The sequence below is a fragment of the Metopolophium dirhodum genome, chromosome 2, assembly GCF_019925205.1.
Source record: "Metopolophium dirhodum isolate CAU chromosome 2, ASM1992520v1, whole genome shotgun sequence".
NCBI lineage: Eukaryota > Metazoa > Arthropoda > Insecta > Hemiptera > Aphididae > Metopolophium > Metopolophium dirhodum.
This window is the reverse complement of record NC_083561.1, coordinates 38,484,774-38,506,693: the sequence shown is the minus strand read 5'-3', so window position 1 is coordinate 38,506,693 and position 21,920 is coordinate 38,484,774. Positions and strand designations below refer to the sequence as shown.

The following is a 21,920-nucleotide window of genomic DNA, read 5'->3' as shown; positions in this document are numbered from 1 at the left end:
ACATGAATAAAATTACTTAAACAAGTGCATTGTATTTTTTTTTTTTTTTTGTAATAATATAAGCCACGTGGAGTTCAACCCTCTATGGCTATAATATTATATTATATACAAATCGCCAATCGGTAATAATATATTTATATATGATAATAATTATTTATGAAATCCAATATATTGTGTCCATCGCAGTTATTGGGGATTTATCGATTCCACCAGTACGAGTATTTTTAAAACCAACCCACTGATTCCGCTAATTTGAAATAATTCTAAGTTTAAGGGGATTCGATGCCGTGATTTTCTGTTTTTGTCTGACACACGCGCGACATAGTATTTTAGACGTGCTTTTTGCCAAACATTCCAATTGCTATTGAAGCGATAAGAATTCTGAAAATTTGAATTCGTCGTCAAGTCTACTTGAAATCGACTTTCCCACATTTTTGATTTTTTGATTTTAGCTTCTCCAAAAATTGAAATACAAAAATGTTTAAATACTCTTTTCGAATATGACATTTTTAAGAAATCACGGTATGGAATCCCCTTAACGGAACCTGCAAGAAAGTATGGGCAATACCTATATAAACTTCCCAAACAAAACTCACAAATCGTAATTTCATCGATCATTTTTAAATTGACATAGACGATAGACTAAACATTTATATACACAATTGTATTGGCTTAAGTTAGTGTATTCGGTGTGCGTCTTACATCGTACTGTAGTCCTTCTATTTATTTTTCTATCATTCTATCTCGTTTCCTTATTGTATTACTATAAATATAGATTGTAAATATACCTTCTTTTGTAATAATTAATAATAAAAAAATTTAGTGTATTACTTAAAAAATTAAAATTGACAATCCTTCAGAATGTTAAAAAAAATAATTTATAAAAAATGTACACGTATAATCGTTTATATTTTTCATATTATTATATTGATTATGACATTTCGATTTTAATATTTAAGTGATCGTTATTGGTTTTAATGGTTTTATTATTTTGTAAATCATTATTATAACACATGTATATTTCTTTATTAACCTTGACGTGAGAAATTATTTCCAAACCTTTAAACGTTCGTGTCGTGTGATATTCAATCATAATAGTCGCCTGCAATGTGTATACAGAAATAATCAATTATTTTATTAGGATATTTAAAAAAATATTTTGTCAAACATAAATTTATTTTTAATTAATTAACAAAGTTAACGAGTGACCAGGATGGTCGCAGGTAAAATTTGTATGTGGTATATAGGTTGTGTTAAAAACATTTGTATAGCTGTGGTCTACTGGAGGAAAAAGTTCGATTTTAATTTCCTCTAAATCTATTATCTAGCTCTTTTTAAATATTATACTTTGAGAACATTTAGAACTACCCAGTGGCCACCACGAGGAGGCGGTCTCGCTGATCCCCAAAAGCTGTTTAACTTGTTTTTATCTATTGATTTAATTTCGTCTTATGCATCTTATAGGTCTGGTCTTAATAATGTAATAAATTATAATTTAAAATATTTTTTACAAATAGTAATAAAGGTAATAATTTCAATTTTGTACTTTTTCTCATCGTAGTTGACGTGTTTATTAATCTGTTTTGGATATTTATTTTTTTTTTCATTTTTGGTTTTTTGATATAAAATTTAGAACTGATTATTTGTATACCTAGGTTGTATACATTTGTTTAAAGCTTTGAACATTTTAAATTAAAATTTTCAAAAATATATTAACTCTAGCTGATCCCGAGCACTTCGTTGCCCGTTAAATGTATCAACTCTATATGACTCAAACTTTGTTCAATTCGTTATTTAATATTCGGTGTATGGTGTTTAAAATTCATCTTAACTTTTCCGTGGCCTGGAACAAAAATTCTGATTCACAGCAGTAAATTATCAGATAGGCAATCTACCCGTGGTGTTTGTGCGTAAGTGTATGATTATAGTGTATAACTCTAAAGTATTAAAGTTATACCGGGGGACGGAGTGGCCCGTGCGGACTAAGGCGTCGGCTGCGACGCAGTCGACCCGAGTTCGATTCCTCGGCCATGTGCGCCATTTTTCTTCGGACAAGTCACGGTGTCCGCGGAGTTCAAGTGCCGCCATCCCCCACCAGGGCATGGCAGATACCTACGGGTGCCCACTTGAAAATCTGCCATACTACACACACGTGTTTGCCAACCAACAGTATCCTCCCCTACAAATAAAAACAAACAAACAGCTAATGGCCATAGCTGCCGGACTTAATGACCAATTAAAAAAAAAAAAAAATAAAAAAAAAAGTTATACCAAGTTTGTCGTTTTTACTTAATTCCACCAACAGTGGATTGATATAATCAATTTATACAAAATCCTATTCTAACCTAACCGTACTAAAATCCGATGAATAAAAAAAAAACAAATTTAACCCTCTGTAAATTAACCTATCTTCTTCCCAGAGGTCCAATCTACCCACTAACATTAATTTATATATATATTATATATAATATCTAACTATACAAATACACAGACTATAACTATACAGACTAAACTCCGGAACTACTTATCAGATCTTTTTGTATATACTACAAAATATGTCTTTATATATGATAATTTAATTTCGCGGACGATTGCCGCCCTCTCAGCCCCCCTTGGCTACGTCGCTGATTAATGACGAACGCATAAAACAAGCAAGTACTCATATTATTATAACAAAATTCATATAAAAACTGATTTTTAAAGTTTCAACAATTATTTATTTTTAAAAAAACCCCATTGTTTTTTATGTTATTTTTAACCCAGATCGCGATCTTTGTACGCACGCAACAGTGATGACTATCAGTGAAAATGGGTTATTTACTGACAAATGAAACAACAAAATCAAGGAGAAACGGAGGTAATAATATTCAAACGAAGGTCTGCAGCCATCATCTGCACAATAAACTACCTATACTTATAATTTCGTCATTATTTTCAATAACGTCAATAGTTCCATTGGCCATTGTTTGACATTTTTTTTGCACGGATATAATAATATATTAAATATTAATATGTACTCGATTAGTTTTACACATTACAAATATAACAAAATGTTATGTTTGACATCCCGTGCGATATTATGAGTGATGAATCGAATTTACGCTGCACGTCATGTACGAATATCACACAAGGCCGATAGTTGGGGTACTTAATACCTATGGATTTTTTATGGGCATATAGCGAGAAGAAATATTAATTGTATTGTAAATTATCTTAACGATATTATTTAAATATATTATGCGTGTGTACGTTCGAGAGATTATTTTGTATTTGTTCGCCCATATTATAATGTATATTATCTAGAGTTATGACATTCGCAGACGATTTCTAACGACCACGATGTATGCAACATAAATGATTTGCAAACAATTAATGACCATAATTATATTGTATGCGTACAAGCAGAACTCTGAATGGAAAAATTTCTCTCGAGTATTTCGAATGGAAGAGACTAATCGATTTACCCCTCCTCGTCAGCCCCTCATGATCTGCATAAAAATTAATTTTTTATCGACTGTCGACGACGTAAAGATATGATTTTCCATATCGTAGTAACATTGTAATGATAGTCGTTTCCAATATTATATACCTATACCAGTGGCTTGGCGCGGTGCGTTGGCTGCTACCATTCGCGGAATGCGACTGACAGTAAGTAACACCGGCTGCTACTAGCTCCCGGATGGGTGACCACCCGGGTTCGTAGTAGTAAAAACCTTGCCACACATACACGTGTTTGCTTACCTACCGTAACAACCGTAACAACACCCTACCGTATCAACCTTACCAACCATAGTTCATAATTCCCTTCAACAGCTGATGGCCAATTTGTCGCCGGGCTTAGGTTCAATAAATAAATAAAAAAAAAAAAAATAATACTTATAACATTATTTCAACAACTATTAACGTTTTTAAAACGACAATTTTTCTATTTTTAATCATTAGAGTATATTTATTAAAAGTTTTACTTTTTTAATGACAACATGGATTTTTTATTTTTATTCCATAGTTGAGTCTCTTATGGAGTAAGTACTTCAATATTATATAAAAATCAAATTTTGGAACAATAATTTTGAGTTAATAAGTAGTAGTGGACCACCATCGGGACCATAATTTTGCGAGGTACCTACTTCGCACTCCACTCAGCTCATTAAACTTGAAATACTTATAAGTATAACTCAAAATACTAGTCCAAAATTTTATTTTTACGGATCGAAATAATTCGAATAATATTCAGCTTTGTAATATGAAATTAAAAATTTGTCATCCAATAAAGAAAAATCTTGAAAAATTATACCTAACCATAAAAAATAGTACAAAATATTGTTTTTTTCAAAAATGTTGTTTAGTAACCACTTAAAATTGTAAAATAAGTTAATTTTTAAAATAATTTTATGATTTAGTGGTTTCTGACTAAATGAGTGTCTAATGTTAAATGGATCACCCTATGTCCCCATATATTATATGGTATTACATAACAAATAACTATATAATAATTAAACAATCGGGGGACGGAGTGGCCGAACGGCCTAAGCCGTCGGTTGCGATGCGCGCACCGACACCGGTTCGATCCTGGCTACGGGTGGCATTTTTATTCGGGCACGGTGTCCGGAGAGAAAGGCCGCCATCCCCCACCCGGGCAAGGCGAATACCTACAGGCGCCCACTTAAAAATTCTGCCCAACACAAACACTCACGTGTAAAAACTCTCCGTTCCAAACCCTACCACTACCACAATACAACCCTACAAACAGTTAAAGGCCATAGATGCCGTGCTTAAGGACCAATAAAAAAATTTAAAAATAAAATGAAATAATTTAATAACAGTTTATTAAGAGTGTCGTAGGTATATTATAACCATTATTTTTAAAGCATTTTAATTTTTAATTACACCTATTATACTTTTTCAATAAAGCATTTTTCAGTTAATTTTATACATTGTACCTACACGGGTTCTGTATTGTCAGTTGAGATTTATTTTGTTTTATGTTCATTTCAGATATTTTAAGTCTGGAATTTTCGTTCTACAATAACTATTGGCATGGCCGCTTTGGGTTTATACATTTTTTTTTCAATACACTGAACGACATTGTTGAAAAATAGCATCCGGTGAATAAATTAAGTAAATTAAATGTTATACATACAGGTAATATTAAATTACCTTTATAGATACTTTTGATAAAATCAAAAATTTTTTGTTTGAATTAGGTATGGTATTTCCTGTCAAATATGGTGCATTGAGTATAAAACGTGAACGACTATTTCTCAGCTCCCATTGATCAGTAATTTCATTTGCATATTATACGTTGTTCGTGCGAAATAAAATATTTCAATACAAATATGTTTACCAAAAGTCTGTTGATTTGTCTTTTGGCGGCTATTTCAGTGATAACTGTGAGTATCGACATAATAATATAATATAATATAGGTACACAATATATTTTTTGAATTAATTAGACATGATAACCAACTATATCGTGTTGTTCTCGACGTCGATGAATTTCGTACTTAAGTTAAACTGATTAGGTAAAAAAGAAAATATTTTGGTATTTAACATCTACTTGTACACTGAACTCTGTTTTATATTATGTCTTATACAATTATTATACTCATACATTTTTTTAAACAGATAAATATAATATGATGGACCAAAAAAATAAACACAATGATTTTAAAAATAATTGAAATTCAATTTTTAAAAGCTGCATTTATTATTTAAATGTATACCTTCCTATACTTCTATCCAGCACCTGTGTCCTATATTTAATAAGTTAAGAATAAAAATGTTGTTTGTACATAATTATAGGTATAGGTACATATATACAATATTATTTCCCCCTCAGTTGGCCGGCCGGTACAACCAATCAGTCTCTTTTTCTAGACTGATAATACCGAATTAATATAAAGTTGACATCGATGCAAGATATTATAATATATGTATGTAATATGTTTTGAAAAACGACTTGTGTTTCAGGTAAATGCCGAAAAAAAATATAACAACCAAAGTGAACTCATAGATGACATGTTAGATAATGTGTTTACTTGTATGCAAGAACTGGACATAAATCCTGGTAATATTATAATAATATTATGCCATTATTTGTCCGTTTTAAAAAATAATTTAGAAAACAATTTTAATTGTTTGGCGGCCTTTAAATAAGTATGAAACAATTGTTATATTATATTAATTGTTCACTGATCGATAGACGTTTGCGGTGAATTGTTATTGAAGGACAAAGATCACAATGATAAGAAGTACGATAACTGCAAGGTGCGTATAATATGATATTCTAACTTCTAAGTATTAGCTAAATAGTAAATTTTAGATTCTAAACGAAGTGATTTAAGTATAATAGTTCTACGATGATGTTTGTGATTTTGTATCTGAAATCATCACCTTTTGTGATGAAAGCTGCTCCAATCTTCCACTTTGAAGGTGGTTTCTGAGGTAGGAAATTGGATCTAGTTGGTACACTGCACTTTGAAGGGGAGTCAAGAGTAAATAGGTGACCACTCTGCTGTTAGGTACAGTAGGTGTCATCGTCGAGTGTCCCGTGTATTGTTATTTGTTATTAAGTAAGATACAGCTAAGTATTTTAAAAGTGTACATATTTTGTACAATTTGAATTCGATAATAAATCAATAATCATTGCATAACGAAAAACGATTTTGTCAGTCTATACAGAGGTGACCAAACTTTTTTCAGCATAGATCTACTAAAAATATACTTAGACTTCGAGGATCGACTGCCATAGACCATAATAAAGTTACATCCATATTAAGTATATTCTATGATATATATTTATATTATTGACATTATACTTAAAATGATTTATTTTAATATTAGTAATAAGATAGGTTGAATTTATTTTTGCCGATGAACAAATTAACTTTTTTTAACTTAATAGAGAGTTAACAAAAAGTGTGTATTAACTTTTAACTCAACTGAGTTAATCTAGAGTTAAATTAACTTTTAAGTTTTAACTTTTTGTTATTGGTGCATATTAACTTAACTGAGTTAAAAAAAATCATTAACTTGACCAGTCTTGCCGTATATTATGTAAAACACACTTAACGTATATATAAATTTGCATACATTCGCGTAAATTAGGTATGATGACCAGGAATAAACACTATCCTACAAACATTTATGTAGGTATACCACCATAACTATATAGTTTACTTCCGTTTATAATGATTTATCCAAATGTATTATACATTTATACGTTAAGGGCCGTATTCATATGGTTAAGAATAAGTATTACTTTTTAAGGTAGGACCTTAAAAGGCTTTTAGTTATCGTCACAATTTTCTATTTTTTTAATTACCTATCAAAATTAGCTTAAGCAATACGTATTCTTAAGCATCGACAGTGAATACGGCTCTACGACTTTAAGAATGTTTTACATATTACATCTACGAATCTATGTTATCAATATATAAATATATTCAGTGGCTGTGAAGGATAGTATTCATTCCCGAAAATAATTATGCGAATTTTTATAAATATAGTGGTTACGCCGTAACGTACTTAAAACTGTTCCATAACTTGAACGAATGGCGAGGTGAAACGGTGGTGCGGTCGGAGTGTGTGGCGTATAGGACTGATGGTGTGACCCCAAAACCAGCTTCTTTATCCTACTCTTATAAATCACACCTCTCTCTCGCGTAAGCAGTACGTCAATACAACCCAAATTGGGCAAATTGCGGTAAAAAATTGGTCTGAAGTAAAAAGTCTTACGTAGAGAAAAAGCCCTGGTAAAATAAACCGAAGCATAAAAAGTTCACCGTCAAATAGTACAACTAACGGTCGATTATCTCCAAAGACGTCTTATAAAATATACTACATGTGTAATATATATATAGGTACAATATTATCATTTATCATGTAATTATAAATTATTATTGTCTGTAACCTGCACGGGCTAAGTTATATATTATTATATATAATAATTATTACTGTAGAGCGCGGATTAAATATGCATAAATATAATGTACTAAAATATTGAAATATGCATGAAAAATAAAAATATACATAAAAAATAAGCAAAAAAATTGTATTTATTGAACATTAAATTAAAAAAATATATTTAAAATTATGGAAGTCTACTATAACTTTTCTTCATTGTTTTACTGAAATAATGTCAATGGTCAAAGCCCAAAGGTCGTAACCGATATTTTTTTTTCTTGGTAGTTGGTAGGTAGATATACGTTTTATTTCACCGATTGTTGATCTAAGGTCATCTTTGGGAAAACCGTTTATATCTATTGATTTATTTTGATAAATAAAAGTATAATATTATTTTCTTATATTACAATAGTATATATTTTAAAAATGTCGAATACAACATCGAAATATGCACTAAAAGATGAAATATGCAATTGGAATTTGAAAAATAAGTCCTTAAAATAGAAAAAATGGGTAAATGTCGAAAAATGGAAAAAATTTTCATTTTTTAAATCGTTATGCCATGAAACAAATTGTGTGCTCACTTAGTAATGTTAGCATATCTTACAATCAACCAGAACAATATTATGCAAATGCATATAAATCCGCCCTCTAATTATTAGGTATATTATATCTTAGTCCGTGTCTGTAACCTATCTAGCCCGTATGAGTTTAATGCGGCTGACTTAAGGGAATTCGATACCCCGATTTCCTGTTTTTGTCTAACACACGCGCGACATAGTATTTTAGACGTGTTTTTTGCCAAACATTCCAATTGATCTATTGAAGCGATAAGATTTATGAAAAGAGATTTGAATTCGTCGTCAAGTCTACTTGAAATCGACTTTCCCACAATTTTGATGTTTTGATTTGAACTTCTCCAAAAATTGAAATACCAGAATTTTTAAATACTCTTTTTGAATATGACATTTTTAAGAATTTGGGGGACAATATCAAAAATGTGGGGAAGTCGATTTCAAGTAGACTTGACGACGAATTCAAATCTGTTTTCAGAATTCTTATCGCTTCATTAGATCTGCAATTGGTATGTTTGACAAAAAACTCGTCTAAAATACTATGTCGCGCGTGTGTTTGTGTCAGACAAAAACAGAAAACCACGGTATCGAATACCTACCCTTAAGACGGCTTCGCATTTCTACGTCATCTGTGTGTCGTGTGCTTTTATCGTATTCTGATTGGCCGTTGCAGTCGTGTCGTGTATCATGGTCACTAAGTACGATCTACCGGGAAATTTCACGTGACGGGCAGACCTCAACTTTTGGACATCATGACACGACAGACGACGCAGCTGTGACTTTACGTGGTCCGACACGGATCACCGTGTGCATTGTGCATAACATAATATTATAATACATAATTTGGTTTTGCGGAGCTTCGGCAAAAAATTGAAATATTAACAACGGCACTCATTTTGTTTTTCAGTGCCTCGGACCATGCGTGGCGAAGAAAATGGGAACGGTATGATCATTATTGCATACAATATAACGCGTACACCTATATTATTAATTGTGTATAGTGTACCGCAGCGTTGGATTATTTTTTCATTTGCGATTTCGTTTCTATTCCAGATGAACACGGACACCGGCAAGTGGAACTGGGCCAGATTTAAAGAGTTAGCGGAATTGATGGAAAACGACTTGCTCAGGAACGAGTCGAACATAATGCAAACGCACTGCATAGACGGTGATGACGATATTTAAATGCTATTTTATTTTAATATGAAAACATATATAATATTATATCATCAGACAGTGACCCTATATATGTACATGTGTGCAACTATAGATCTCTAAGACGTGGAGTGCTATAATTTTCATGCATTACTGCAGAGGAGCCGTAACCAATACCCTCACACCCCCTACAGCCCTACTACTGCAATTACTTATAGTCTTAAGGCGTCCGGTGCACCTGCACGAAATACACTCAGCGGGATTAACGATACCGCCTTGTAGAATCAACCAAATTTCATAATTTATTTTTTAATTGCTAGAGGGAAATATTCTACAGCCCGCGTCGATTATTCTCAAACTTTATAATGTGTCCAAAAAAATGCAAGATAAAAAGCATTTCTTACAAATGTTTTAATACAATTATTTGAAAATAGAATACAAAATCAGAGATCGATGCGGGCTGTAGGAAGTCTTCTTCTTTCAGATAAAAAAATAGTCCCTAAATAGGTATCGGGTAGTAGATTAGTGGAAAACTATTGTAACTGAGGTGGCAACTAAAATATGAAATTTAATTTTCAAATTGTGTAGAATTGTGGACAATTTGAAAAACTGGCACCGAGACTCTTAAAAGTAAATCCATAGTAAACAATAATTGAAAACTTTTTAAAACATTTTAAACACACTTCGTATTATCTATATAAACAAAATATTAATATAATGTAGGTACTTTTAGATTCTGAGAGAAGCGATGAATGTATTGATTTTACAATGATGTGTGTTTTTTTTTTTTTATTTTTTTTTTTATTTTTGTGTCTATCATCACCATTTAGGACAGTATAAGTGCTTGGATTTTCTTTAATAGTAACTTTTCTGATAGGAAAGTGAATCTAGTAGGTACTTTGGGGGGTCAAAAATAAAAATTTCCCAGTAGTTTTCACAAGCGACGTGAAAAACAAAAGAAAAATTAAGGAAAAACGGGAATTTTTACGCAAAATCTGTTTTCGAGAAAATAGATTTTGGTTTTTGGTGTAACTCTAAAACAAATGACTGTAGGGACATGAAATTTTGACTGAATGTTTATATTAGCATTTTCTATACACCATAAAATTTACAAAATATTTTGACTCTTGAGCTGTTTACGGACATTGTCAGTTTTCAATTTTTTTAGTTTTTTTTTCTATAAATATCAATAAAATTTTATCTGTTGAGTAAAAAAGCTTGAAAATTTAATAGAAGGCTCCTAGGTTATTGTTTCAAAGGCAGGTGAAAAAAATTAAAAATCCTTAGTCACAGTTTTTATTTATAAGCATTTAAAGTTCAAATTTTGACAAAATACGAAAAAATCACGAAAATTAGCAAACTATTTTGAGTTGAGAATTCATAAAAATTTTTCTTTTTAAATCTAAGATTTGAAAATGTAATAGAAGATTACTCATAAGTTTGTCTACCTTTATCAAAAAAAAAATGTCTACAAGAAACTTAAATTAAATTTTTATGAGCGTCTGAAATTTATATTTTTACAACATTTGATATTCACTCGATATCTCATGTAACGATTTTCTCATTTTGTTGTAATTAAAAAACGAACGACTGTATAGATACTTGAAAATTTCACTGAATGTTTATATTAGCATTTTCTATACACTATAAAATTTTGAAAATAATTTGACTCTTTTTGAACTGTTTACGGACATAGTCAGTTTTCAATTTTTTTTAGTTTTTTTTTCTATAAATATCAATAAAATTGTATTTGTTATGTAAAAAAGCGTGAAAATTTAATGCAAAGCTCCTGATATAATGTTACAGTTGCAGTTAAAAAATATTAAAAATACATAGGGATTTTTTTTTATAAGCATTTAAAGTTCACATTTTGACAACATTTATCAAATTTATAATTTATTAATTATTTTGTGGTTAAAAATGTATAAAATGTTTAAATTTTATGGCTAAGGATTGAAAATTTAAAACAAGGCTCCACGTAAATAGGTTATACATAAATTACTTTATTCACAATAATATCATCAAATATACTTGGTTACATCATAGGCTGACTGACCGTTTTCGCTAAGAATCGTTTTTCTTATACAATGATATTATATCATTGAATTCAAATTTAACACCATCCATTACAGTGACCCACTTGTAACCTACTGTACAGCAGAGCGACATTCACGTATCCACCTTTTTTTATTTATATATTAAAATTTAGCATATTATAAAACTTATACGGTACATAAACACCCGCCCCCCACTCCCCTAGTTGCGCCAATGTTCCTCATACGATCACTGATAAATATAACATTTATGAAAAGTTTTAATTTTTAATTTTTTTGTATTTGTGTACATGAAAAGTATTCTTAAAAATGCTTTTGATTTTCGATTATGGGGGGTGGTTTCTGGTAAGAAATTGGGTATGGTTGGGACTTTTTAAAGACCATAATTGATAATAGTTAAATACATATTCAAAATCTTCGGGAAAAACCAGCAATTTTTATGCAGAAATAGTTTTCAACGACAAAATTGATGTTGTTTTTTTGTAATTACTTTAATGTCAATAAACGTAGATGCTTTAAATTTTCACAAAATGTTTATATGAGTTTCCATATAAAACAACATTAAATATTTTGACTCTTTGTAGGCATCTTAAATTTTTAATACATTTTAGTTTTTTTCTAAAAAATATATAAAAAAAATAGATGAAATATAGATAAAATTAATGAAAAATGAAAAAGCTTGAAAATTTAAAACAAGGTTGCTTATAAGATTTTACATTAGCTTCTTAAAAATATTAAAGACACATGGCATTATTTTTTCTATAAGCATTTAAAGTTCAAAAGTTTACCAAATTCATCAAAATTACGAAAATGTACAAATTCTTTTGTAGTTAAAAATTATAAAATAATTAATTTTAATAGATAGGAATTGAAAATTTAAAACAAGATTGCTCATAAGTAGTTTATACTAGGAGAAGTAATTCTAATTAGAAGAAGTAATGCTAACGAGGAGAAGTAATGCTAACGTGGTTCCTCTTCCGTCGCTCAATTAACTCAAAAGAAAAGTAGTTTATATTGTAAACAAAAAATCTAATCTAAATAGTATAAACACAGTTTTTTACATAGATGTTTTAAGTTCATATTTAGTATCTACTTGAAACTTTTGAAGTATTTTATTATATTTTATACACACAAATTTATAACGTTGCATTTGAAAATGGCGTCGTGTGAATAAAATATAGTGATTACGTCAAAATGTTCAAGTACCTAGATAGGTACCCACAAATAATATTTTTAAATTACAAAAAAATAACTGAAGTCGTTATTCTTCGTTTAAATATTTAATTTTGTCCAAATTTGATTTTAAATCCTCCCTCACCCAAAGTAACAAATTGATCCAATTTGTCACTGAAAACCACCTTCTTCACAGTTTATAATCCAAGCATTTTTTCCACTAGGAAAACTGCCTTCGTCAACGTCCAACACACACCATCGTAAATTTAATGCATTCATTGCTCTGCTCAAAATCTATAAATGACCAGTAGGTACTTTAAAAAATAATTGGGGCATATTTTATACACTAGAATTAATTTTAATTTTGTGGTTGACATTGCATTTTCTTTTTCTGACTCATATTAATTAATAATGATGATTATAGAATATAATAGCCGACATGTTTTCAAAGGTATCTCTAAATCTTAAAACTGGTTATTAATCTTTTCCTATACTATCGTCACGGAAATATTATAATAGCAATATAGTATGCGGTATATGGTGGTGGTATATAATCGCTATAACACTATACCTAGGTACGTACTGTACCATGGGTGCAGCCTTCGATAACATGCGATTTTCGATCGACCGATTGACGAATGTTCAAAATCTGCAGTTCGTCCGTATGTGAGGCTAAAGATAATAATATGAATTTTTAAATATACTTGAAACCATATTTACCGACTAGTCCGGAGAGCTAGATGGGGGAGACCCCCCTCCTCCTGTTCGCTGAAAGTGGAGACATAGTCGGTCGAATCATAGTCGTGCCTGTTGGTCGGTAAAAACTCAAAAGTCAGAGGAGGTGATGAGGCTTAGCGCTTTGGTGGTCTCGTTTCGAAGGCGGTAATGTTTGAAAGTCGAGTTTGAGCGTCTAGAAATTCATCACGCCCCTGCACCCCCCGGAAATCGTTAATTCAACGGGCTTGGTAATTGATACGGTCTGTAGTCGTGTGCTTTTATGAAAATCAAAAAATCGTAAATCCGAAAGCCGTGTTTGATTGTCTGTCAAGTCAGTCTGCACCTCGAGCGATAATCGATTAACGTTAAACTCGGTCACCTAGACAAATGCCTTCCCCACCGAAAAAAAATTGGCTACGGCACTGGTTACTGGCTAGTATGCCCGTGTGCATATTATATATTTTTATGTATGAATCGACGTTGTATGTACATTGCATATTATCATTATATATCCAAACGTGCCGTAAAATGTCTCTGTTGCAGAAGTGAACACTCACTGTACGGCCGGTTACGTCTTCATGAAATGCGTCTTGCAGAATTCCCCGATGGTATTTATTTATTTATTTATTCGATAATTCAATACATTACGGACGCGAGTCCTATAAAACAATTATTATGACATTGTGAGCAGAAAATTATATTGTACCCATACACCATATAATAACGTCCCCACGCGTTTATCCTGTTTGCAGCGGTGATTTTATTTCGTTGATTTTTACAGGCTCAAGATATGGTCAAAAATTATTTGTCCGCGAAAGAAAACACGCCAAACGGAGAAGAGGCCGCAGAATAACCATATATTTACGTAATAATACCTATATGATTAAAAAAAACTGTACCGTACACGATAATAATAATTACGATGATATTATTGTTGTACGCAAACAGTGCGATGCACTCCATGTCCGCGTCATTGTTATGTTTTCAAAAACAAATAATTACGTTAAATCGTATACCTACTATATAGGTACTATACTCTATGCATATACATATTATTATTATCATCTAATTTCATTTAATCGCACGGCGAAATAATAAAACAAAACGGCAGCCGGTAAGTCGTGGTACCTACTATCGTTCATTCAGTATATTATTATAATATATATTTTGCCTCGCCCACGTCCTACATCCTATGTACAGGTTGTGTTCTTAAACGTCCATCGTGTATCGAATGACGATACGACACAGTATTATGTCTATGATTAATAACCGGCTAACCGCGGTGTTCCACGATGTCGCACGCACACGTATACCCAGGTATAATAGCCGGTATACCTTCAACCTTGCCAGCGTGCGGGTATAACGTTACATTAATTCATAGTTAGGTCGTGACAATCGTGCATAATATTGTTATTGATTGTCATCGACTATTGTGCCGTAGGCAATGGAAATCCATAAGCTCGATAATATTCATCGCAATCATCCGACATTGTTTGTCAGTATACCGATAACGGCGTCGTCGTGTTATTTTTATTACTTATATATCGGTCATTATTTTTATATTATTATCTCGACGGAAATCGTGAAACTCGCAATACATTATTGACGGCTGAATCATTGAAATGTATTATTTTAGATTCTGAGCGAAGCGATGAATGTATTGATTTTACAATGGTGTGTGTTTTTTTTTTAAATTTTTTTTTAATTTTAAATTTTTTTAATTTTTTTATTTTTGTGTCTGTCATCACCTTTTAGGACAGTAAAAGTGCTTGGATTTTCTTCAACAGTAACTTTTCTGATAGGAAGTGAATCTAGTTGGTACTTAGGGGGGGGGGGGGGTCAAAAGTAAAAATTTCCCAGTAGTTTTCAAAAGCGACGTGAAAAACGAAAGAAAAATTAAGGAAAAAAGGAAATTTTTACGCAAAATCTGTTTTCGAGAAAATCGATTTTGGTTTTTGGTGTAACTCTAAAACAAATGACCGTAGGGACATGAAATTTTGACTGAATGTTAATATTAGCATTTTCTATACACAATACAATTTTGAAAATATTTTGACTCTTTTTGAGCTGTTTACGGACATTGTCAGTTTTCAATTTTAGATTCTGAGCGAAGCGATGTTTTTAGTTTTTTTTTCTAGAAATACAATAAAATTTTATTTGTTGGGTAAAAAAGCGTGAAAATTTAATATAAGGCTCCTGGTATATCGTTCTAATAGCAGTTGAAAAATATTAAGAATACATAGGCACAATTTTTTTTTATAAGCATTTAAAGTTCAAATTTTGACAACATTCATCAAAGTTATAATTTATTAATTATTTTGTGGTTAAAAATGTATAAAATGTTTAACTTTTATGGCTAAGGATTGAAAATTTAAAACAAGGCTCCACGTAAATAGGTTATATATAAATTACTTTATTCACAATAATATCATCAAATATACTTGGTAATATCATAGGCTGACTGACCGTTTTCGCTCAGAATCGTTTTTCTTATACAATGATATTATATCATTGAATTCAAATCTAACACCATCCATTACAGTGACCCACTTGTAACCTACTGTATAGCAGAGCGACATCCACTTACCCACCTTTTTTTTTTTTAAATAGTAACATGACAAAAGAAGATATGGAATTGTAATATTATTCAGTTGTAATAGTAGCTGGTAGGTTCAAACTTATTGCACAATTTATTTTAAAATATTTTCTCGAAGTATACTAGTATACAGTCTGCAATCTATACCTATAAACAACAAACAAAATGTTGCATATTAACTAGTTATAAAATCAATTTTTTCTTTAATTATTTTAATTAGCTAGTTAACATTTATTAACTTGACTAGTTTAATTAGACACGCTGTTGAAATAACTTGGGGTTTTTAGTTCATTTAAAAATAATGAATCTCCGCAGTGAAAATTAAAAATATTTTTGGAACTTTTGGTCGTAATTGTTTCCCACGTTAATTACTGTATATTATAGTCGTATATACACGGTTTTAAGTAAAAATATTATTATATATACGAGATAGACATGAACCACTCTTATTATGTAACCTACTAATTAAAAAATTAAAATAAAATAACAAATATAACTTTTTTATAAAGTGGGTTAGCTTAATATTTTTTTTCTTTTTAAACTTGGTGAATGTATTGTTTGTTAACTAGTAAGACTGCATCCAAAATCTGCACACTCATGATTACGACTCCAAAAAGGTCGACATATACAAAAACCTGAAAAATCACACACTTAGTGTGAAATAAACCACACACTGTTTTTAATCTACACAGACCAGCGTTGTATTATAAACGTTAACAACTTTGACCAATTGTATCAAAAAGTTTTGTAAGAAGAATACATGTCGTTTTGGATTATTGTGATATTCTTACCTCTCAAAATGAAAAAACTAATTAAGTTTACAAAAGATAAGTATGAAATTGTTTTGTAACGTGTAAAAAAGGTAATTTTTTTCATTTAAATAAATATATAAATAATAAATAACATAATATTATAAATATTTAAATGAATACATTTTAGATTAATAATATTATAAATAGTGTGCGGTTTTGTCCTGAAGTTTATCTAAAGTGTGTGGTTTTTGGACTCAACGACTATTAACTTCTAACTTGACGCATAATACGTGAGTGGATAATTTATATGATTATGAAAGACGATAATAATTAATTACCCAACAGTCACAACGTAGTTTTTATTTATTATAATTTATAACACATAAATCGCAATTAATAAAAATTAAAAAGTACATTTTTATATACTAAAGCCATAGTATAAATACCTAAATACCTACTCCTCCTAATCTTCGACGATTGACGAACAATAAACATACGTACAAGTTAACGATTACTTATAAGTACGTTTGATTAAATCACAGATTTTATAGGTTCAAACAGACATTCTAAATTTTGTCAGCACATCCGGATTCCGGAGGGTTAACGGCGTATCTCACAACATTTTTTCATAATTTATTAAAACAGTGAGATATTATGTCCTCCGATACTGTCGTTGACGGTTATGTGACCATAACTAACCATATACTTTGCGTATTCACACATAAAAACACTAGATACATATAGTATTATAATAATTATGTGTATATTATTTATTTTATGGTTTGTAGTAACTTACAAACAGTATCTATAAAATAAAAGTCTACAAAAAAAACGTCGGGTTCTCTAGTTTTTGATTTTTTTTCTTACATTTATGTATTGATGTAATTTATTATATCCCAATATATATATATATATACAAGCGCGATTCAGTGCGAACTTGATAATCAAAAAAGAAAACATTTACAAAGTTTATATAGAAGCAAATAATAATTATTACACTGGCACGCAAATAAAAATTTAAAAAAAAACACACATAACATATCGTGTGAAGCAGTGGACCACAGATGTAGAATTTATCGCGGTTGAAACTCGACCACCCCCAAAAAAAAAAAAAACACACCAGTAAAAATACGTTAAAAATGTATGTCATTATAATATAAAATAACATGAACTCGTATATGGACGCAGTAAGCTCAGGTATACGCGTATAGCTTTTATGCGTAATACAATATGATAATTATATTATTATTTACTACCTAAATATTATGTACAGTGACACGGCACATAAGAATATTTTGATTTTTAATATTTTTTTAATCGGCCTTGTCCCGATCATGTGGGATCGATACGCGTTACTGCTGCGTCGTTTTGGACGATGAGATTATATAATATGTTTTCGAACGAAACTCTGTCGTGGACATCTCAACAGTATATATATATATATATATACACACCCATATATCAATGACCCACAGCGATCCCGAGTAAAAAATAATTCGTCACGAAAAACTAACTAGATAATATTATGCTATTTCGATCACACACGTAATAATTACTGTTATTATAATAGTTAATTATTATAAAATATTGTACAATTAGCGAGGAGATTGTTTTCGAACGAACCTCTGTCTCGAACATCTTAAAAATATTTTTGACTCGCGGCAATAATATCGAGCCAAAAATTAGTCTGTCACTGAAAACTAACTATACATATTATGCAGTTTCGACCATACAAGTGGTTAATATTGTAAGTAAATGCCTAAGAACATTGTACAATTGGCGCCGTCCAACCCGACGGTTTTACAGTGACGACGACACCGACAAGCAGATCCGCTATTTCACGGTTTAAGTAAAAATTCAAACATAATATTGTTATAATATACGTGTATCGTATATGAGGGGTAAACTATATTATATTTTAAGACTTCGGGTATTAGAATAATAATATAATAATAATAATAATAATAATAATATGGTTGATAATAAAATAACGGACGCGTAGCTTAAGACTCGGATAATAATAGTAATTAATATAATATATACTTCCTAATTATAATATTATATAATAATTGATGACTAGAGATAAATCTGAGGATATTGTGTAATAATATTATCGTAAATATAACGAAAGAATATGCATAGAAAAAAAATCACACTATGGCGGAGTATAATAAATAATATAATATAATATATATCTAATATTTTATATGATAAAATTTCTCGTCGCGTAAAAAAACCCGAGTACAATAGAATAGACGCGGTAAAGAATAAAAATTTCAAAAAAAATTATAACACAATAAAATAATAATAATTAATAATACAATGATAACGCGTTGTTGGAGATTCTCATCATAGCCTCGTCACCTCGGGCGGCGGCGGCTGCTGATGTTGTGCCGCGTATCTCCGGCAGTCGGTCTGACTGGCCTTGTCGTTCCTAACGTATCCCGCGAAGTAACCGCCGGCCGCCAACGACGACGACGACGAACAAGCGTCCAAATACTCACAGCTGGCCGAAGACTCGATGGCCGCGATCGGGTACTGCGGCGGTAGCGTGAGGAGCGTCTCAGTGGACTTGGTCGGGTGACGGATCCTGCCGCCGGCGTTGTGGCGATGGTGATGGTGGCCGTTGTGGTTGGAGCGTTGTTGATTGTTGTTGTGATGGTTGTGTTGCTGCTGTTGTTGCTGCAGGTTGTGCTGCTGCTGCGGGTGTTGATGGTTGTGGTGATGGTGATGATGGTGACCACCGTGGTGTTTCTGTCCACCCTTGACGTTCTTCAGCTGCAGGTACACCATATGATGCTGTCCGGTACCGGTGCCGCCTCCGCCGGCGCTGTTGTTGACGATCTGGTCGCGGTCCAAATACTCGTAGCCGAACCCGTAACCACCAAACGCCTTGGTGGTCAGGTTGTCCCACGACTTGACCGGCTTGACGGCGCAGTTGTCACGCCGGTACGTCGACGACGACTGCGACTTGACTGAGTGCTGTCGGGACGCGGCTGACGGCTGACCCGCGGCTATCGGGTCGTCGTCCCAGTACAGCGTGTCCGTACTCAGCGACGTCGTGTACGACGCTGGGCTGTTCTCCGTCAGGCTGTTTTGCGAGGGCCGGCCGCCGCCACCACCGCCTCCCCCGCCGATCGACGTGCTTTGGCACATCCGCTCGTCCGACGCGTACCGATCGTTCACCAGATTTGAGTAACCGTGGTTACCGCTGGTACTGGTAACGTGCTGTAGTGACGGGTTGTGTTCGTCGGGCACTTCATTCCTGGTCGAGTTGCGCCGCTTCTCGTGTCCCTTCCGGCAGTACGAACTCTCTGATTTACAGTCTGCGAACACACACAACACACAACACCGATTGCTCCGATTATAAACGTGTCGTACATGACAATAATATTATATAAAAACAATAATAGTAACAGCAATGATGCAATGATATGATTTCGTATTATAATGTGTACACTTATATACAGCTGGGTGATTCACCATTCAAGCTCACACCTTTTTTTCTTTCGATAATGTAGTTTTCAAAATCTGATGTTTGGAATTTTAAAATATATACTTGGATAGTATATTATTTTCAATTTTTTGAGATTTTTTTGTGTTATTAGAAAGTCCTGTGAAGATACAAACTTCAGTTTTTCAAACTAGAAAGCCCATTTTATACTGTAAATTAAAGAACTTGAAAATATATGATCTTTAAGTATATTTAAAAAGTCCAAAATTCAGAACTTTAATGAATAATTTATTAAAGGAAAAATTGGGTGGAGGGTGATCATATGCTTAGTGAATCCCCTATATATATATAAATATATGTTATGGTAGGTATTAGGTACATCAAGGTGGTCCATTTATACACTTATAATTTTGAGAATTCTTAAGTTTTTTTTAAATATTTTATTGACATAATGTAACGTCATTGCAGACCTACATTACAATTTATATTTTTGGCATCATTTTTTAAGTCTTAACTTTTCTGAATGATTGCATTTATGATTTATAATCTGAAGCAGAATATTTTTCATTATTCAAATTTAAGTAAGGAATGCAGGAAAAGGTTAGGATAGGTACTCCGCCAAAATGTTGCCCCACCACTTTTCTCATCGAAACTTAAAATACCTTCTCACAACTAAACAACGTTTAGAATTCGATTTCTTCTGTATCAAAGTGCTCCAAAAAATATTCTGCTTAGGAACGGATTATAAAATTAAAATGTATGTCATTCAAAAATGTACAAACGATATTAAAATAGTAAAAAAATTGAAGAGATTTTATAAGACAGTATAGGTATTTAGCCGTTGTCAAGTTAATTACTACATACATCGATTAGTCAGGTAGGTACATGCAAACATATTTTAAGTTAAATTATTATAAAATAATGTAAACGAATCCTGTTTGATGTCAATTAACCCACATGGCCACATAAACGCGAAATCCGAATACCGTGTTTTAGATTGTTGGCTAGAGGTGACCAACAATTTACACTTTCATACCGAAGTGAATATTGGCTCTATACAAGCTAGAATCTGGATAAGCGCACAAACAAATGTTTAAAAATACCCACCATGTGTATGTCTGGCACCTGAAAACATTTTTTTTGCCCTTTACGTGCTAATTAAAAATGCATGTTGCAATTTATGCCCATGTTCCGTGTGACAAAGTGCAACTTTATATACCTATGTCCTATATAATAGACGTTTGGTTGATGATTTTGGAGTAATATTCGTTTTTAAATAAGGGCTGTACATCATGATTACTTGTTTTCAGTTTGACTCCGGCGCATTTCAATTATATAACAATTGTCACAAGTACAGGTAACCATATATACAAAAAATATTATAATAGTAACTAGTTTACCAGTCTGTGGCGTGGCCAGAGGGGTGAGGGGGCTGCAGAACTTGCGAAAAATTTATAAATGTTTTCGGTGTATTACGTATTCGTAACTATAGTATGTGTTGAAATTGTGATTTGAATGAAGGTTACTGTAGAAGTCTAA

General features: G+C 31.9%; 2 protein-coding genes across 4 annotated transcripts in view; one reads left to right on the top strand and one right to left on the bottom strand.

Moving 5' to 3' along the window:
* The first annotated feature begins 4,937 nt into the window (after positions 1-4,937).
* LOC132937995 (uncharacterized) lies at positions 4,938-14,720 on the top strand. 2 transcript variants are annotated; one of them, XM_061004645.1, is made up of 8 exons: positions 4,938-5,118; positions 5,205-5,390; positions 5,971-6,067; positions 6,203-6,267; positions 9,388-9,423; positions 9,534-9,648; positions 14,123-14,187; positions 14,361-14,720. In XM_061004645.1, exons 2-8 carry the CDS (start codon positions 5,337-5,339, stop codon positions 14,430-14,432), a joined length of 504 nt encoding a protein of 167 aa, XP_060860628.1. In that variant the 5' UTR covers positions 4,938-5,118; positions 5,205-5,336; the 3' UTR covers positions 14,433-14,720. The 2 variants fall into 2 exon arrangements, with proteins under 2 accessions (XP_060860628.1, XP_060860627.1); XM_061004644.1 differs by having other exon boundaries at positions 4,938-5,142.
* A 2,537-nt stretch (positions 14,721-17,257) lies between these two features.
* Positions 17,258-21,920, bottom strand: part of LOC132937994 (uncharacterized) — a 43,087-nt gene continuing 38,424 nt past the window's right edge. For both annotated transcript variants that reach the window (XM_061004642.1, XM_061004643.1), the window contains one exon: positions 17,258-20,253. In XM_061004642.1, coding sequence (XP_060860625.1) covers positions 19,277-20,253 — 977 coding nt within the window. In that variant the 3' untranslated portion in view covers positions 17,258-19,276. The remainder of the gene's footprint in view (positions 20,254-21,920) is intronic.

Excerpts from the sequence above, each read along its gene's own strand:
- LOC132937995 (XM_061004645.1), top strand. The coding sequence starts at position 5,337 with ATGTTTACCAAAAGTCTGTTGATTTGTCTTTTGGCGGCTATTTCAGTG. Across the intron at positions 6,068-6,202 it reads AGAACTGGACATAAATCCTG|ACGTTTGCGGTGAATTGTTA; the intron begins GTAATATTATAA and ends ACTGATCGATAG. Across the intron at positions 9,649-14,122 it reads GCAAACGCACTGCATAGACG|AAGTGAACACTCACTGTACG; the intron begins GTGATGACGATA and ends TCTCTGTTGCAG.